General features: G+C 42.7%; 1 protein-coding gene across 6 annotated transcripts in view; it reads right to left on the reverse strand.

Moving 5' to 3' along the window:
- The window catches only part of LOC116598860, a 171,761-nt gene that overhangs the window by 100,561 nt on the left and 55,174 nt on the right, over positions 1-16,026 (reverse strand). Inside the window, exon 1 of one of the 6 annotated variants that reach the window (XM_032358239.1) lies at positions 8,735-8,818. The exons of the other annotated variants lie outside the window; for them this stretch is intronic. Coding sequence (XP_032214130.1) covers positions 8,735-8,778 — 44 coding nt within the window. The 5' untranslated portion in view covers positions 8,779-8,818. Of the gene's footprint in view, positions 1-8,734; positions 8,819-16,026 lie in introns of those variants that run through there. 6 annotated transcript variants of the gene reach the window in all.

The following is a 16,026-nucleotide window of genomic DNA, read 5'->3' on the forward strand; positions in this document are numbered from 1 at the left end:
AAAAATCTAACTCAAAAAAATGTTTTAAAGGGCCCCAGCAGTGTATTTTACACTCTGGCTGAATAATGTTTAAGTAAACAAAGGCCAAATTCCAGCACATGGTAACATTTTAAAATTTTCTGTTATCACTTACTCCCTCTAAAAAGAGTCGCTGAATTTATGAAAAGAGCACATGCTTGAAGTGGGGGGGGAGCAGTACGCTTTTGGGAAGTGGTGATAAATTTGCACAAGCAATTTACCCTATTTTACCAAGTCCCTGGTAAGACCAAAAGCCAATGTGTAGCTCATAACCGGTCCAGCTGGAAGCCAGGCCTGGGCATGTTAATAGCATAAAGCTAAGTGATTGTGTAAAAATCAAATTTTCAGTCCAGGCTGATGTCCAGGCTTTTTAGGAATATCAGATGGTTTGGACTTCTTGAACCTTGTGTTAATCCGCTGAAACTTTATCCTGAACAAGTCTAACAGAATGAATGCCACTTCCCAAAATGCTTGATTCATGCTCCACGAAGAATTTCAACTGCAGTTATCTGATCTTTTGGGTATCTTAAATCCAGCCTATTACCCAAATGATCATTTCATTGACTTTTTTAAGTTAATGTTTTATTATAAAATATACTTATCTGAAACTAGGAACGTTAAAATTTATTTTAGCTTGATGACACATAAATTAAGCATATTATACCCAAACGCACAAAACATCACGAGACAAGTCAAACTGATTACTTAGGTATGTCACTTCTTCCTACCCTCTGAAGTCAGTATCCAAATGAACACATGCAGTTTTTTAAAGCTTGTTTTAATGAACACACAGAATAGCAAGAGAACGGTCTATTGTTGAGCTCATTGGAGGGACGGTTGTCCAAGTCACCTTCACAAATGACTGTGCTATCATTTCATAGTCATTAGACACCGGATACTAAGAAAAAAGACATTCATCTGTGTCTTACAGGAATTCAAACTGCTCCAATGCATGTTAAAAAAAAAAAAATGGTTAACCTTCATTAACAAAGAAGCACAGGACAGCTGTACCTCGGAGCAAAAATGCATAGCTTAGACGTTACCAATTCAGGGTGAACGAGACAGAAATTCAAGTCCCAAATCCACCACTTGTTCCTCAAGGAAAACTAGACAAGATTCTTCACTTCTCTAAGCTTCACAAATGAATATATAGTAGGGGAAATAATATTTAAATTGCTTTTATGCATAGACAGTGAGATGATCAGCAGAAAGCAGGTAGCACAGGGCCTGATAGACCAAGATCAAATTGTAGCTGAGATTAATGAACCACCAAGAGGGCATAAGGCTCAAGGACCTTTCCATGAGTGAGGAGCCAACCTTCCTCCTACCCATCCTGTGTCATTTTCAACATTCCAGAGCTGTGTGGAATGAAAGGGCTGGCCCTTTCCCTACGTGGCACTGATTCTTTGGTTTCAGGCATCATACTTACAACGTTGACCTTGTTATTATCATCCCAATTTAACCAAGTCTCTTTCTTACATTGTACCCCAAAGTGTCAGCATGGAAGAGGAACACAGTACCTGGTACGTTCAGTCCTTATGGGTCACTAGAAAAACTGCATCTTTTCTGTAATTCTACTGCTGAGTTTCTATTTCCATCAATACTGTCTGGCACAAAGGAAATGTTTACCAACTTTTTAAGTAATGGAATGGGTCATGTTCATTTTATTCTGCTTTTGACTAAAGACAGTGAAACATCAATGTGTCTCAACCCCATACACGCTTATCAAGGTTGACCCCAAACACCTCATTTCTCCCCATGAACATAAGGAATGAATCTTCTTTCACCCATTGTTGAATGTCCACTACATTCCCATGAGTACCTGAAACTCTTCCACAGACCACCTCATTTAATCCTTAAGCAACCCTAGACACTGACATCTTTCCATTAGGAACATGAAACTCAGAGAGGTTAAGGAACTTACAGAAGGCATGCAGCTAGCAAGTGAAGGAGTCAAGACTCAAATTCAAGTTGTTCTAACGCCAAAGTTCACGCTTTTAATCACAAAACTGTAACATCAGGAAGGATTTCTGGAGATGATCTACAAACACATCCAGGGGCATTCACACCAGCAACAATGGGATGAAACCAAACGCCACCTAAGTGTTATCCTTTTCACTTTGGAGGTCATCTGGACACTGCTTAGCAAGTGTATTCTTTCATTTAGTTCTCTATATATATACAGGAACAACTACTATGGAGTAGTTGATGGGCCAGCTGGAAACAACCTGTTTCCTAACCTAGATTTTCCGTTTCTTCTCAGGCCTCATCCGAAGCCCAAGGGCATCATTAAAGTCCTTTCCTTGACTATGAGGCTCTGGACAAGCACATCAGGCTTGAAAATAAAGGAAGTAAGATGTTCTGTATGTTACACAAATTAGTTTTATCAAATTCTCTTTTTACAGATCTTCAGGTACTTCCGCTGAAGTTCCCCAATGATAAACACCACATATGAGGGGCTTCACAATCTTCCTCAACTGTCTGAATTCATCTTCTATTGCTCCCCACCATATACCCTAAGTCCCAACCACAATGAACCATTTGTGTTTTCCTAACCCACTAGGCTATTTCTCATCTCTGTATTTTTGTATATACAGTTCCTTCTGCACAACATGTCTTTTCCTCTTAAAATTTCAACTCCCCATATTAAGAGCCCACTCAAACATCACCTTCTTTATTACATCCTCCTTGGTCACCCACCCCCTGCCTCTGTCTACAACCTTCAACAATCAGACAGAGATGGATGATTGCTCCATTCATTCATTCAGTCAGTCAACAAACTATTCCTGGAGTTAGGACAGTTTAATGAGCCAAACAGACCAATATCCCCACGCTTGGGAAGCTATATACTTGTGGGTGGGAGACAGTAAAAATAAATATAATAAATAAGTAATTATAGAGACTGTTATAAGGTGATAAGAGGCACGTAGAATAAAACCTACGGTAACATCTCTCGTGTGGGGGTAAGGCTGTACGGAAGAGGCAGTGCAACTGAAAGCAGTGGTCAGAGTCGAGTCCATTAAAAAAGTAACAAAGACACCCAGAAGGTGAGGGCCTCTGAACGTTTTGTACTAACTCTTTCCACATACTGTTCTGCAATTTCTCATCGGCATTTCAGTCTTCCTCCTGAAGCTGGGAGCTGCCCAGGGGCAGGGACCAAGTGAATTATCTTTTTCTCCCCAGTGTATAATACAGCACTTGGCAGAATGCTCAATTTATTGTTTGTTGAATGAACAAATAAAAGAAACAAACTCTTCACCTGCTGCACAGAGAATCACTCACTTCCACCCCTACATTTTTTAAATGATGCTTTACTCTGCTTGCCTTTAGTATCCCCCAACAATCTTCCTGTCCTCTAGTCCAGTGATCTCCAAAGTCTGGGATATACATTCAAGCATCTATCCAGGATGATCCAATGATGAGAAGCATGGAGAGGCGGGAAGAAAATACTAGAACTTTCACTTGTATTTTTTTTTTTTTAATATCAAGACTAAAAGACAAATGATGTGTCACTGGAATATGTTATATGGGTTGATGCTGACACCCTTGCTCACAGTGGGACCTGAGATGTCCTAAGGAAGAGTAGGATTCCACACTAGAATGGCATCCCACCTTGGACAGGGCCAAGAATAAACAGATTGATGCATCATACACTGCTATAGACTGAATGCTTATATCCCCCCAAAATTCATATGGTGAAATCCAATCCCCGACAGGATGGTATTTGGAGGTGGGGAGTTTGGGAGGTGTTTAGGTAATGAGGGGAGAGTCTCAGGAAATGGGATTAGTGTCCTTATAAGAGAGACTCCAGAGCACTTCCTCACGCCTCCCACCATCTATACAGTGAGAAGACAATTGTCCATAAAGCAGAAGTCACCCCTAGCCAGACACCAGATCTGCTGGCACCTTCGTCTTGGACTTCTCAACCTCCACAACAGAGAGAAGTAAATGTTGTGTATACGCCAACAATCCATCTTCTCTAGTTTTTATTTTAAAAGTTTTGATTATGAAAGGGAAATATACACTTGATTAAAACATTTCAGCTCTAAAAGAGGATTACATGAAACAGATCAACTCATTGCCTTTATGAAGAATTACTACCACATTATTCAACATCTTGTTCCCTACTGTCCACCCACACTAGTTCTTGACTCTCATCCCGCCCCCAACCCACATCTGGGCATCCACATTCGTGGATGGGATTACTGGAATTGTCCCATGACGACTAGACTAATGAGGTCTCTCTATCCAGTCTCTTTAAAATCATTTACCACTTTTGTAATTATAATATTGTTGCTGTGATCAATTCTTTAATTGATATCTTTCTCCTTCTCTAGACAGAGATTCCTGGAGGGCAGGGACCCATTGTTGTTGCTTTCTTAGTTTGTCCTGATTCTAGAAAGCACTCAACAAATATTTGGTGAATGAATGAACAACAAGTATTACAAACAGTAAAAGTTCTGGAGAACTGACCCAAAGCTTGTCTTTGCACCTCAGTGACCCCTGGGAAGGGCTGGGAAAAACACAGATGTCAGAGATGAAAAAGGACTATCTCATTATTTAAGATGAAAAGGACTATCTCATTATTTAAGAGTCTCATGACTTATTCTCTGAGTCATCCCAGCAGAGAAACAGCAGCCCTGTTGAGGAGACAGGAAAACAATCTCCTCTTTGTGATGCAACCTATCCAAAGGAAAGAATCTTTTTCATCAGGCTCTTCCTTATCCCAAAATTTTCTTCTTCATAAACAAAAGGTCTTGATGTCTGAGAGACTCTTAGGTTGAGTGAGACTCATCCAGCCTGGCTTGGATTGTAAAGGGCCACCCAAGAACCGACTCCCTGTCTTGATGGAAAGTAAGTGACGTGCACCACGAGCTCCCATGTAACACGACAAAACCTCACCACCTGACTTGGGCATCCTGAACGCGGCCAAGCAGCGCCGGTTACTAGACAAGGAGAGCCACGTGCAGCTCTGTGGAACAGGCCTGCCACACTCACCCTCCAACTTTCTCTGGGGAGAACAAAGCAAGAATGTGCCGAGGGCACCCGGTGATGACTGGACTGTTGAGTTCTGATCGAACCGTGTAGGGTTTCTTCCTTCCTTCCCCTTCCTTCAGGGGCTGGAGGTCTAGCACGTGAAGATGACAGGGCAAGGCTGGCAGTCACTTTAGCATACTATGAGACAGTATGAGAGACCCCCAGTACGGGCTGCTTACCGTGTTTTACAAATACTCCCCACCCAGAGAAGATAATTGTGAAAATTCCCTCAAAACCCATCACTCTGGGCTCTGGTACCATCTGGTCACAAACACATGGAATCAACCACAGCAAGGGACATGACGCTGAGGACTGGGAGCAAACAAATAAAAATGAAGGGGCCACAAGGGCAGGAGAGAAAAGGTGGGACCACACAAGACAAGGAAGACTGAACCAGCCTCCTTGAACCTGCTTCTCCCCAAAAAATGGGAGTAACGAAAGCCAAGCCACGAACTTAGGCGTAAAACGTCAGGTGCACAAATCTAAGGCGGGGAATCTGTGATGAAAACCAGGGGGTAAGGGGGAGGTTGGTTGACTAAAGTCAATATGACATGCACGTGATGTATGCAACGTTTTCAGTACGATCCCCAGCTGTGTGAATGGAAGTACCATTGCTTGCAATAAAGTAAGAACATGTCTGTTCTTCCTGCATGAATTTGAGGTACGTTCAGTTTTGGGGGGGGGGGGAACTCTCAAGTTCCAGAGGAAGATGAACTGCGTGGCAAAGGCCTAGAAGCCACACTCTCCGGGATGCTCGCCGGGGTGGCTCCCACAGCACACGGAGAGCCCCTCTGCCTCCCCACCTAGTCTGCAAAGCCGGCAATCCTTAGCCGCCTCCACCCTTTCTCTGTCTATGTCAGCAGACAGCAAAGGATGTCATTAAACGGGTCAATTCGATCTAATATTTTCTGTTTGTATGTGCATCTATATAATATATTTTTTAATGCCCTGCCTCATTCTAAAAGGGATTCAAGGTGTTTTACAGTGATACATACAAAAAATGCAAAATAGCATACAGTGGACAACAGATGATAAAATATTTATTCTACCTCTCCTCCTCTCCCATCCCCATTTTTTTAAAAAGATTTTATTTATTTATTTGACAGAGAGAGAGAGAGAGAGATCACAAGTAGGCAGAGAGGCAGGCAGAGAAAGCGGGGGAAGCAGGCTCCCTGCTGAGCAGAGAGCCCAATGCGGAGGCTCGATCCCGGACCCTGAGACCATGACCTGAGCCAAAGGCAGAGGCTTAACCCAGGCGTCCCTCCCATTCCCATTTTTGCCTCGGGTTCCCAAGTCACAAATGCCATCCAAGTTGACCCCACACCTGCTCTGAATGAGCGTGCGTCAGCAGCAACAACCTGAATCAAACCTCGGTATCCAGCTTCATCGTCCCCAGTCTTCTCCTCCAATCCTAACGCTGTCGGGTAGGACCCAGGAGCACAGTGGTGGCAAGACAAGGCCTCTGCCCCCAAAGAGTTACCGGTGTAGGAACCCACCTTCCTCCCAATAGGCAGAAAGCTTCAGAAATTGGCAACGTTGACTTAGAAAGTACCAAGTTAGGCACAATGGGATTGCTCCCTCCAAAAATCTGAAGGGTTCTCATATGATTTCTCTTTTCCCTCTGGCTTTGAACTATGCTATTTTATGTGCACCTTTGTTTGAACAGGCTTCAGATTCCTTAGGGATGTAAGGAAATGAGAAATGAGTAAATACAGGATAGCAACATAGCAGAGCAGTTAAATGAGGCCATACGGGAGTCCGCAGACTTGGCTGCAACTCCAGGCTTGGCTATGAGCTACGACGTTAGATTATTTTAGACTCCTTAGACTTTGGGCAACTCACTCAGCATCTCCTTGCTTCAATCTTCTCATCTTTAAAATAAGAATACCAGTACGATGGGAAGATTAAACGGCATGACGCATATAAAGCACTTCGCCCAGGAACTAGCAGTGGTAGCTAGTGATCATTAAACATATGCATATCTGGAAATGTATAAATGTGGGAACATTAAATATACGTAAGCCTACTTGAAGACATAGTATGTAGAAAAGGATATCATGATACCACGGAGCTGAATTGGAATTTTATTTTCATCACTTCTCGAAACCAAGTCCAGGTTGCCTTAGATGGTGACTTCTACTCATGAATTTAAAGAATGAGCTTCTAACATCTCGAGTATTTTAAAAACACAAAATTAAAAACTGCAACAACGCAGGAGTAAACTCTGTCGTTGGATAACTGGACAAATGGACAAGCAGCGAGATCCCTCCACCATGGCTGTCACTGGGAGGGCGCTGGGCTACGGGTCTATAAATTCCCTTCCTGCCACAAGACTCTGAATTTGAATTAAAATACACAGTAGTACAGTGAGAACAAAGAATCACACAGCCTCAAGAAGGCCCTTCGGTCAGCTTGACCTCAGAAGACTAGATCAGAAGAATGGAAGGCTGTTTTCTGCAGCACAGCAAAGATAAGGGATTCCTGGACCTGAGAAGACTCAGATGGCCCGAGGCCAAAACATAGTGTGCTGGCTTATTCTGCGTGGCTCCTGGAAACCAAATGCAAATTTAATCAACAATCAATCAATATTTATTGTATCCAGGATTATGAAAAGCTCTAGACATGTAACAGAAATAAGACAGAGTCACAGGAACAGGCTGGGGGATCATTAGGAATGACAAGGGCCATGAACCTTATTTTTTCTCTCAGGAGCTGGGCTGTGTCCCCCGAGGCCCAGGTCAACCGTCAGTGTTTTCAGGTACAAGCTGCCAGGCCTGGGTCTCTCTTGGAGAGACCTTTCGTCAGTTTCTGTCCTACACAGCAAGCTCCATGCTTTGAAGAGCTACAACATTGTCATTCTGAGATAGTGGCTACAAAAGGCTGTCGGTGATCTTCCCAAACACGGCTTCTTGACTAAAGAGTCAGCAGAAGCATGACAGACAGTAAGGAGTAGTCGAGGAGCCCCAGAGTGAATATTTTTAAAGTCTGCATTTGAGTTCCCAGAAGAAAGGTACAACATCGCCAAATAAACAAGTACATCTGAAAAATACCTGCCCTTATCAGAGAATTTTAAAATAAATTGTTATTTTTCAAGCTGCTCCCTGCTCCCAGATGAGTGTTAACTTCTGTTGCCCATCAAGAGCTTTTTGATGCCTTTACTCCCAAGTTGTCACGCTGCCTACAAAATCTGCAATAAAGCAATTAGAAGCCGTAGAGTAAACAAAATGTGTTCAGTAGAATGGCAGGCCTGAGGAAGCAGATCAGAAATATTCACACACTGTCTGTCAGGGTGTTTTCTGGCTTTTTCTCTGTTTTATTCATTTATACTAATGTGTGGACAAGAGGGTTGAAAACATTTTGCTAAGAATGAAACCCTGAGATTTATATGTAATTCCTAAGCTTATCCTTGGGAAAGAAGCCACAATCTGTTTTCAGACAAGAGTAAAACACTTGCAATTCCCTTTGAAAAACAACATCCAATCTTCCCTTAAATTGAGATGCCAGAGCCAGTAGATTGCGATTTAAATCAGAGAACAGAATTAGCCCAGGTACACCAGGGGGGAAGGAGAAACGGAGCAGACACTGGTAAATAGCCTATGAATTCAAAATGTAGAGTCTTCCCCCTGCCCCCAGCCAATTCTGACTTCCAACAAATTAGAGAAATAAATTGGCAGTTCACCTACGACTTGCTGGTAAACAAACATTTTTCACCAGACACTTCATGACTGTCTTTTTTGCTGTGCCTTTTTAAATTCCATAAAAAAAACTGGGACGGAACGATAACTCTCAGAGTTCACAATAATCGCCGGCAGGGCTCTAATGAAAAACAAAATCTCCACCTCATTCCAACAATTTGCCATAGTAACGGAAGCCTTCCTATTATGAATATTAGCATGGCGGGGGGGTGGGGGGGAGGTGCTGGATCCCCAGTGAGGGGCAGGGGCTGGCACCAGCAGCTAAAACACTGCATCTCCGGTTGTGATGAGACTGGGGTTTCAGGTTCGGTATCAAAAAGCACAAACACAGCCCAGTATCAAGGCTGGACTTGGTGAACACCTTCATGAGCGACAGAAACAACCAACTTCTTCTTACAAACTGGAAAAAAGGTTTGGCCTCCATCGTCCCACAAAACTCGGCATACCTGGGGATAATGGAAACCCCAGATTCATCCGCTCTGTCTTTGGGTTCTGTAATCAACAGAGACCTCTGCTGGCCGAGCATCGCGGGCCGGGGAGGGAACACACTCTGATGGGAAGAGTTTCTATCCCACAGAGGTGCCTTTATCTCTGTAAATGTGTCCCACTGGCAGTTTGGCTGGAACCAGACCTATCTCTCTGAGACAAGGGCATTTCAGGACTCAGCCCAAAGTGGCATCTATCTAGCCCAAAACTTTACCATGAATAGAGCACACAGTCTGCCTAGCAGGCTTCGTCTGCCCCCCCACTCTCCCCCCCCACCCCGAAAAGGCCCTGGTCTCAGGTGAGGGGACATGAAATGCCAGAAATGACTGAGCCTTCTACAAAAATAATTATTGCAAAGATTCAGTTAGGGATAAAAGGCCGGGAGGGATGATTTGCATTAACCTAACATGCTAGCATTAAATTGGGTCCAAGTGGGCTTTTGTCAAAACTTACACCAAATACGATCGTCCACTGAAAGCAAAGTGGTTCTTCCTTACAGAAAGGTTTCAAATTCACCACCTTTTGTCATGGAAGAGGCTGGTGGGGAGGTGGGGAGGTGGGTTTCTAAAAGACACAGCAGATCCCGAATGGGCTGATCTAACACTGTCATCTCATCCCAGATGGCAAGTGAAGGAGACACCGGGATTTAAGGCACCCAGACTCTTGCCAACAGAATATGAAGACATAAGGAAAAAGCAAACAAACAAGAATCCTTAAATTGCATGGCTTAAAAGGCGCCTAGGTCTGAAGGCAATCCAAAGAACGATGTTAAGATCCATAAACATCTAAACCTCAGAATAATAACTTCCAAAGGCAAGGAATGGGAATGCTGACTAAATTCAAATCTGTTCAGAGGTTTTATTCCAGGGCACGAGGCTGAGTTGCTGCAATGTACACAAGTGGGGTGTAAAGTCAATGGGATTACATTTTCCTAATTATCTTCTGCTTGAGCTTTACAGCACATACACAAAATGAGATCAGCCGGGACTTGCCTCTCTAACAAATCACTCAGATTTAAACATTGCTCACATAAACAAAGCGGGGTGGGGTGGGAGAGAGGGGCACAAGGCTGGGAAAAGACAGAAAAGGGCTTCTTCAATCACAGTTGCAAGGAACAAAAACCTGGAGGGGGGAAAGAGTTGCTGGACCGCCACCAAATCTCCCCCACTGGAGACAAGAGCCCATCTGCTGAGCTCGGCAACTTCGCTTTAACTACCATTCAGCTCGCGTCTCTGCAGAGATCTGTCTGCAGAACGAGCAGATGGACCCCTGCTTCCCCGAGTCGCTGTGTTATTTGTTTAATAAATTTAATTAATATCCATACTGCATTGGATTGCTCCCAGAAAGGGGGCCAAAATGCTCCCTTTCCCCAATAGCTACATGATGAGTGATTTCCCAGAAAAGAGCAGATAACTGTGCCCCGGGGCCACGGAGAAATTAAAAGTACCATGTGCTTACATTACTTCCCACGTATTAATTTTTTTTGTAGTACACGCATATAATTTTTGAGGGGTATTTTCACTTTATGAAAGTACATAATTTCAAAAAGGGCAATCCAAAGATTACCTCGTCTCTCAGATGGTAGATGTATTGGAATGGTTTTAAAAGAATCCTATTTAACCATATATTAAATATTTTCATCTATTTCCCCCAAATGAAGCATTGTGAATAGTAAGGAAGTTTCTTTTGGCCAACAGCTAGCTCCAGGACCATTGTGAACGGACTGAAAAACCTCGCTGGTCATATTGAACTTGTATTATTTTCTGAGCCGAAAAATGTGGCCACTGGAAATACAGAGAATAGAAAGGATCTTGGACAAAACTGAGGCAGTCCATGCTTCCTCTTCATTAAGTGGAGGGCCAAGCTGCTTGGTGACAGAGCCCCTGGAATCAACAAGTATGAATTAAAGCAGGGTTTTACTTGCCTGGTTATCCAAAGTCATCCTGTCCTTCTTCACAGCCTCTTTGATCTTAACCTAGATTTCCCACAGTGTGTTCCCGGAAAGAATAGACCCTTAAGGATACAAAGGTCTAGGAAACATTGTATCAGAGAAGGTTAAACAGGTTTCTTCACTGCAGGACTTCTCAGAGCCTTTAATGTGCTAACAGGCGTTATGAATATTTCTGCAGAGGGGGAATGGGATTCAATAGAAAAGGCAGCATTTCCCCAAACCCAGGCATGTGTGACTCTCCACTATATCTCAGGACTTAATACAGGGCCTGCCAATTAGCTGGTACTCATTAATATTTTTTGAATGAATCAATCAGTGAACAAATGAATGAAGGAGCAAAGACGTGAACCCTCAATGATTTTGCTTAGGGATAATCCGTGGACACTTGAACATGACCACGGATAAGATTTTATTTAAAAACAAAATCATTTCCACACAAAAGAAGAACTGAAGGGACTTGAATCAACTCTCAACTTTGTTGGATTTCACTTTCAAGATGCTATTTCCTTATATTACGTTTACTTTGCATTTTAAACTCTTCTTCACTGCTAAGTATCCTAACAATCCCTCCCACCCCTGTTCCTTTACATGTCATGAAAACCTGACCGTGGAGAATTCTGTACACTTTTCAGCTCCTTGGCAATACCATAATTTTTTTGTCTTTGATATGCTTAATACCTTCCTAGAAACTCAGTAATGAATTCAATTCAATCATAGGCACTGAGCTGAGATGAAAAATTACTCCTTTCAAATGAGTTATTTTAAATGCAACAGCTTACAAAAGCAGAATTATTTTTGAGAACTTGTTGAGAGTCACAATGTTGTTAAATTGAAATTAAAGTTTTATTTAATAGGAAAAATTAAAATGTATTGTAGTGTAGGTTAACCCTTGTTAACCGTTGTGCCTTCTGTCTAAAACAACCCCCTATTGTTCATTTTTCTTCTCTAATTTTCCTACTACACTCCATCCTGTTGATACAGCACAGTTCCCTTGTCTTACCCCCGCCCCCCAGTTTCATACAACTACAGCCCTTCCTGCTAATTTGATACTCATAGAGAAGACACAAAATGGCACTCAATCCTACATAGCCAGAATAATGACATGATAAATATCTCCCCTCTAGCTCAGCTGGCTCCTAATCTCTAAATTTAAAGAAAAAAAAATCTTCTGTTATCTGGTGATTTCAAGCTATTTATGTTGAAAGCTCTCAGAAGGCTTTGCTAACAATAAAACCTTTAGGAATAAATGGAGAAAGCAAAGAAGCTTTAAACGAGCAATGCCTTTTTAAGATTTCCCGCATCAAAATATTTCTTGCATTGGAGAATAAAAAATCAATAAATAGAAATCAAAAAATACGGGCTAGATTTTATTTATTTATTTTTAATTTTTAAAAAAGATTTTATTTATTTATTTGACAGAGAAAGATCACAAGGAGGCAGAGAGACAGGCAGAGAGAGAGGGAAGCAGGCTCCCCACTGGGCAGAGAGCCCAACGCGGGACTCGATCCCAGGACCCTGAGATCATGACCTGAGCCAAAGGCAGTGGCTAAACCCACTGAGCCATCCAGGTGCCCCACGGGCTAGATTTTAGGAAGTAGAGGAAAAACAGAAAGGGCAGGAAATTGATATTTACTGCATGCCTATGTGCCAGCCATGGTGTCAGTACTTGTAACAAGACTGACAGCTACCATTCAGCTATATGACAAATAACGTGGTAAATCTTTATATGGATTCCTATTTCTCCCAATAGATACCATTATGATTTTAAAGTTGAGGACACTGGGGCTCAGTGAGTAAAATAGGGGAGCTCAGAAGGTTCAAGCACTGGGACGCCTGGGTAGCTCCATTGGTTAAGCGACTGCCTTCAGCTCAGGTCATGATCCTGGAGTCCCAGATCGAGTCCCGTATCAGGTTCCCTGCTCGGCGGTGAGTCTGCTTCTCCCTTTGACCCTCCCATTTCTCATGCTCATTCTCTCTCTCACACTCTCTCTCTCTCGAATAAATAAATAAATAACTCTTTAAAAAAAAAAAAATGTTCAAGCACTGCCCGTCTGACTCCAAGACCCACCACTGTGCTTTCCCACTCCATATATATTACCTTAGTTCAGAGACTATCTACAATAATACTGGGATCCTCTGAGTCCCTGCAGAATGGCAAAGAGCATGATAAAAATATTTTGCATTAACAAAATACAGCAGTGGCAGGAGACCATTAAGACTGATGTATGTAAAGACTATCCCTCAACTTAAATCTGTTAACCTCGTCAAAATCCCAAGTCCATCTAAACTTGGTTTAGCTGTCTTTTCCTCCACCAGATTTTCTGACCCGCCTTTCAATGGAATTTTCTCCTGTAGGTATCACTTTTCATATTCTACCCGTGATGTGCTGTAATTGTTCGTATGCCCCTCCATGCCCTCCTCACCTTAGCAGCAGCTATTAATCCAGAAACACGCACTTAACAATAAACCCAGATGAAAGATACAGAAGTACCCCTCTACAGTTGTCTGCCTTCTCCCCAAAAGGCAACATGAGAATTTTAACTCCTAAAATAATTTAACAGATATTTTGGTTGTCTATCACTTACTAATATCAATAAGCATTACTGCACACCTCCCCAGTGCTCTCTTTCTGCCACTAGATGCTGGATAGGATACATTCTGTTTTCCCTACCTCACACGGATAATGTATTACTATGTATTATAGCATGATGGTTGACCCTAAAACTTCGCAGCTGAAAACAACAAATATTTAGTACCTCACTGTTTCTGTGGGTCGGGAATCTGGGCACAGTTCAGTTTTGCTTGACCCTAGCTCAAGATTTTTCAAGAAGCTGCACCCAGGGGAGCCTGGGTGGCTCAGTGAGTTAAAGCCTCTGCCTTAGGCTCAGGCCCTGATTCCAGGGTCCTGGGATCAAGCCCCGCATCAGGCTCTCTGCTCAGCGGGGAGCCTGCTTCCCTTCCTTTCTCTCTGCCTGCCTCTCTGCCTACTTGTGATCTCTGTCTGTCAAATATATAAATAAAATCTTTAAAAAAAAAAAAAAAAGAGGCTGCACCCAAACCATCAAATGGGGCTACAGCCTCATCTGAAGACTCGAGTCAAGTGGAGAGGGATCCACTTCCAAGCTCCTTCACCTGGTTGTTGGCAAGGTCTAGTTCCTCGAGAACTGTTAGACCGAAGGCTTCCGTTCCTTCTTGGCTGTTAGCCAAAGCCCTCCCTCAGTTCCTTGCTGCGTGGGTCTCTCCATGGGCCAGCTCATCCTGTAGCAGCCAATTTCCCTCAGAGACAGCAAATGACAGGGGAGAGAGAGAGAGAAGTGGCAGTATTTATGTCACTGATCTCAGAAATGACATCTCATCACTTTGCCATAGTCATTCATTACACGTGAGTCACCGGCAGGTCCAACCTATGCTCAGGCAGAAGGGAATTACACAAAGGTTTGCAAACCAGGAGGCAAGGATCACTTAGGGCCACCTTAGAGCCTACCTATCTCCAATGTTGCCCTTCTATGCCTCAAGGGATACACACACACACACACACACACACACACACACAAATGAACACCTAGAAAATAACTCTTATTTTCCAACATTTCTGGCTTAACACTAAATGAACTCATTTAAGAACATGCTGCTGGATAACAAACACTTTATTTCTTTGAACAAATATTACAGAGGGCTGAAAAGGACCAGACACTCACTGCTCTGGAACTTTCCTTTAAAAGGAGTAACTGAAATTGTATCGTTAAAATTCACCAAGAACATGACCAACCTCCTCTTTCCACAAGCAGAGATGCAGGAGAATAAAGATTAAGACAACTACTGTTCTTTTCTAATTAAAACCACCTCAGCATTTATAGTTAGCAACTATTTTAAGAAGGTGTTCGTTTTCAGGCTAGAGCTTTGATGAGCAAATCCACTTGCCCACAAATGTAAAACACATTCTCTAACATCAGCTTTATTAGTGAGAGTGGTGCTATTTCAATCTCCTTATGCTGCCCTCTTTTGCTTACAGCTCAACTGACCAGAATTTGGGAGCAGAAGAAGAGTATTATTTATTGATTCCCTTCAAAACTCACTATACATCTACTAGAGGCCATCAGTGATAAATGGCACAAACTGGACATTGCATCCCTGATGTGAAAACACTTCAGCTCCTCCAGAATTTTAATGGCCTCAAGGGAGAAGAAAAGAAGGGTGAGAGGAAATCATTGAGAGAAAGATTCATGAGCTGGCTTAGGTTCAGCTATAGAGAAATAGCGTCCCATCTCCCTGTACACCTAAGTTTTTGTAAAGACACTCACTACACATGTAAATACATACATTACAACCTGTAATGAGTGCCAAGAAGGAAAGAGAAAAGTGATAGACAGTAAAGAGAAGTGCTTAGTCAAAGAAGGTCTCTCTAACGAGGTGATATTTAAGCTGAGAAGAGACGAAACAGAAGGTTCCAGGCATGTGTAAAAATAAATAAATAAATAAATAAATAAGCATGTTCCAGATAGAGGGGCTAGCACGTTTCCTGATAAGAGGAAGAGCTTGGCATGCTATAGGAATCAAGAAGGCCGCCAATGGGGCAAAGAGTGGAATCAAATGAGATCTCACTGGCTACCATCTGAGAAACGGATAGGGCAGGACTGGCAGCAGGGAGACCAGTTATGAGGCTGCTGTAGTCATTTAGGGAAGAGATGATGGTGGCCTGATCTGGGGCATTGTCAACAGAAACAGAAGTCAGAGGCAAGAAATATTTAGGAAATAGAAATGACAGGAGAGATTGGGTGGGGTGGTGATAAAGAGGTGGAGAGAGAAAATGAGAGAGAGAGAGAGAGAGGGAAATGGAGA

This window comes from Mustela erminea, chromosome 9, assembly GCF_009829155.1.
Source record: "Mustela erminea isolate mMusErm1 chromosome 9, mMusErm1.Pri, whole genome shotgun sequence".
Lineage (NCBI taxonomy): Eukaryota > Metazoa > Chordata > Mammalia > Carnivora > Mustelidae > Mustela > Mustela erminea.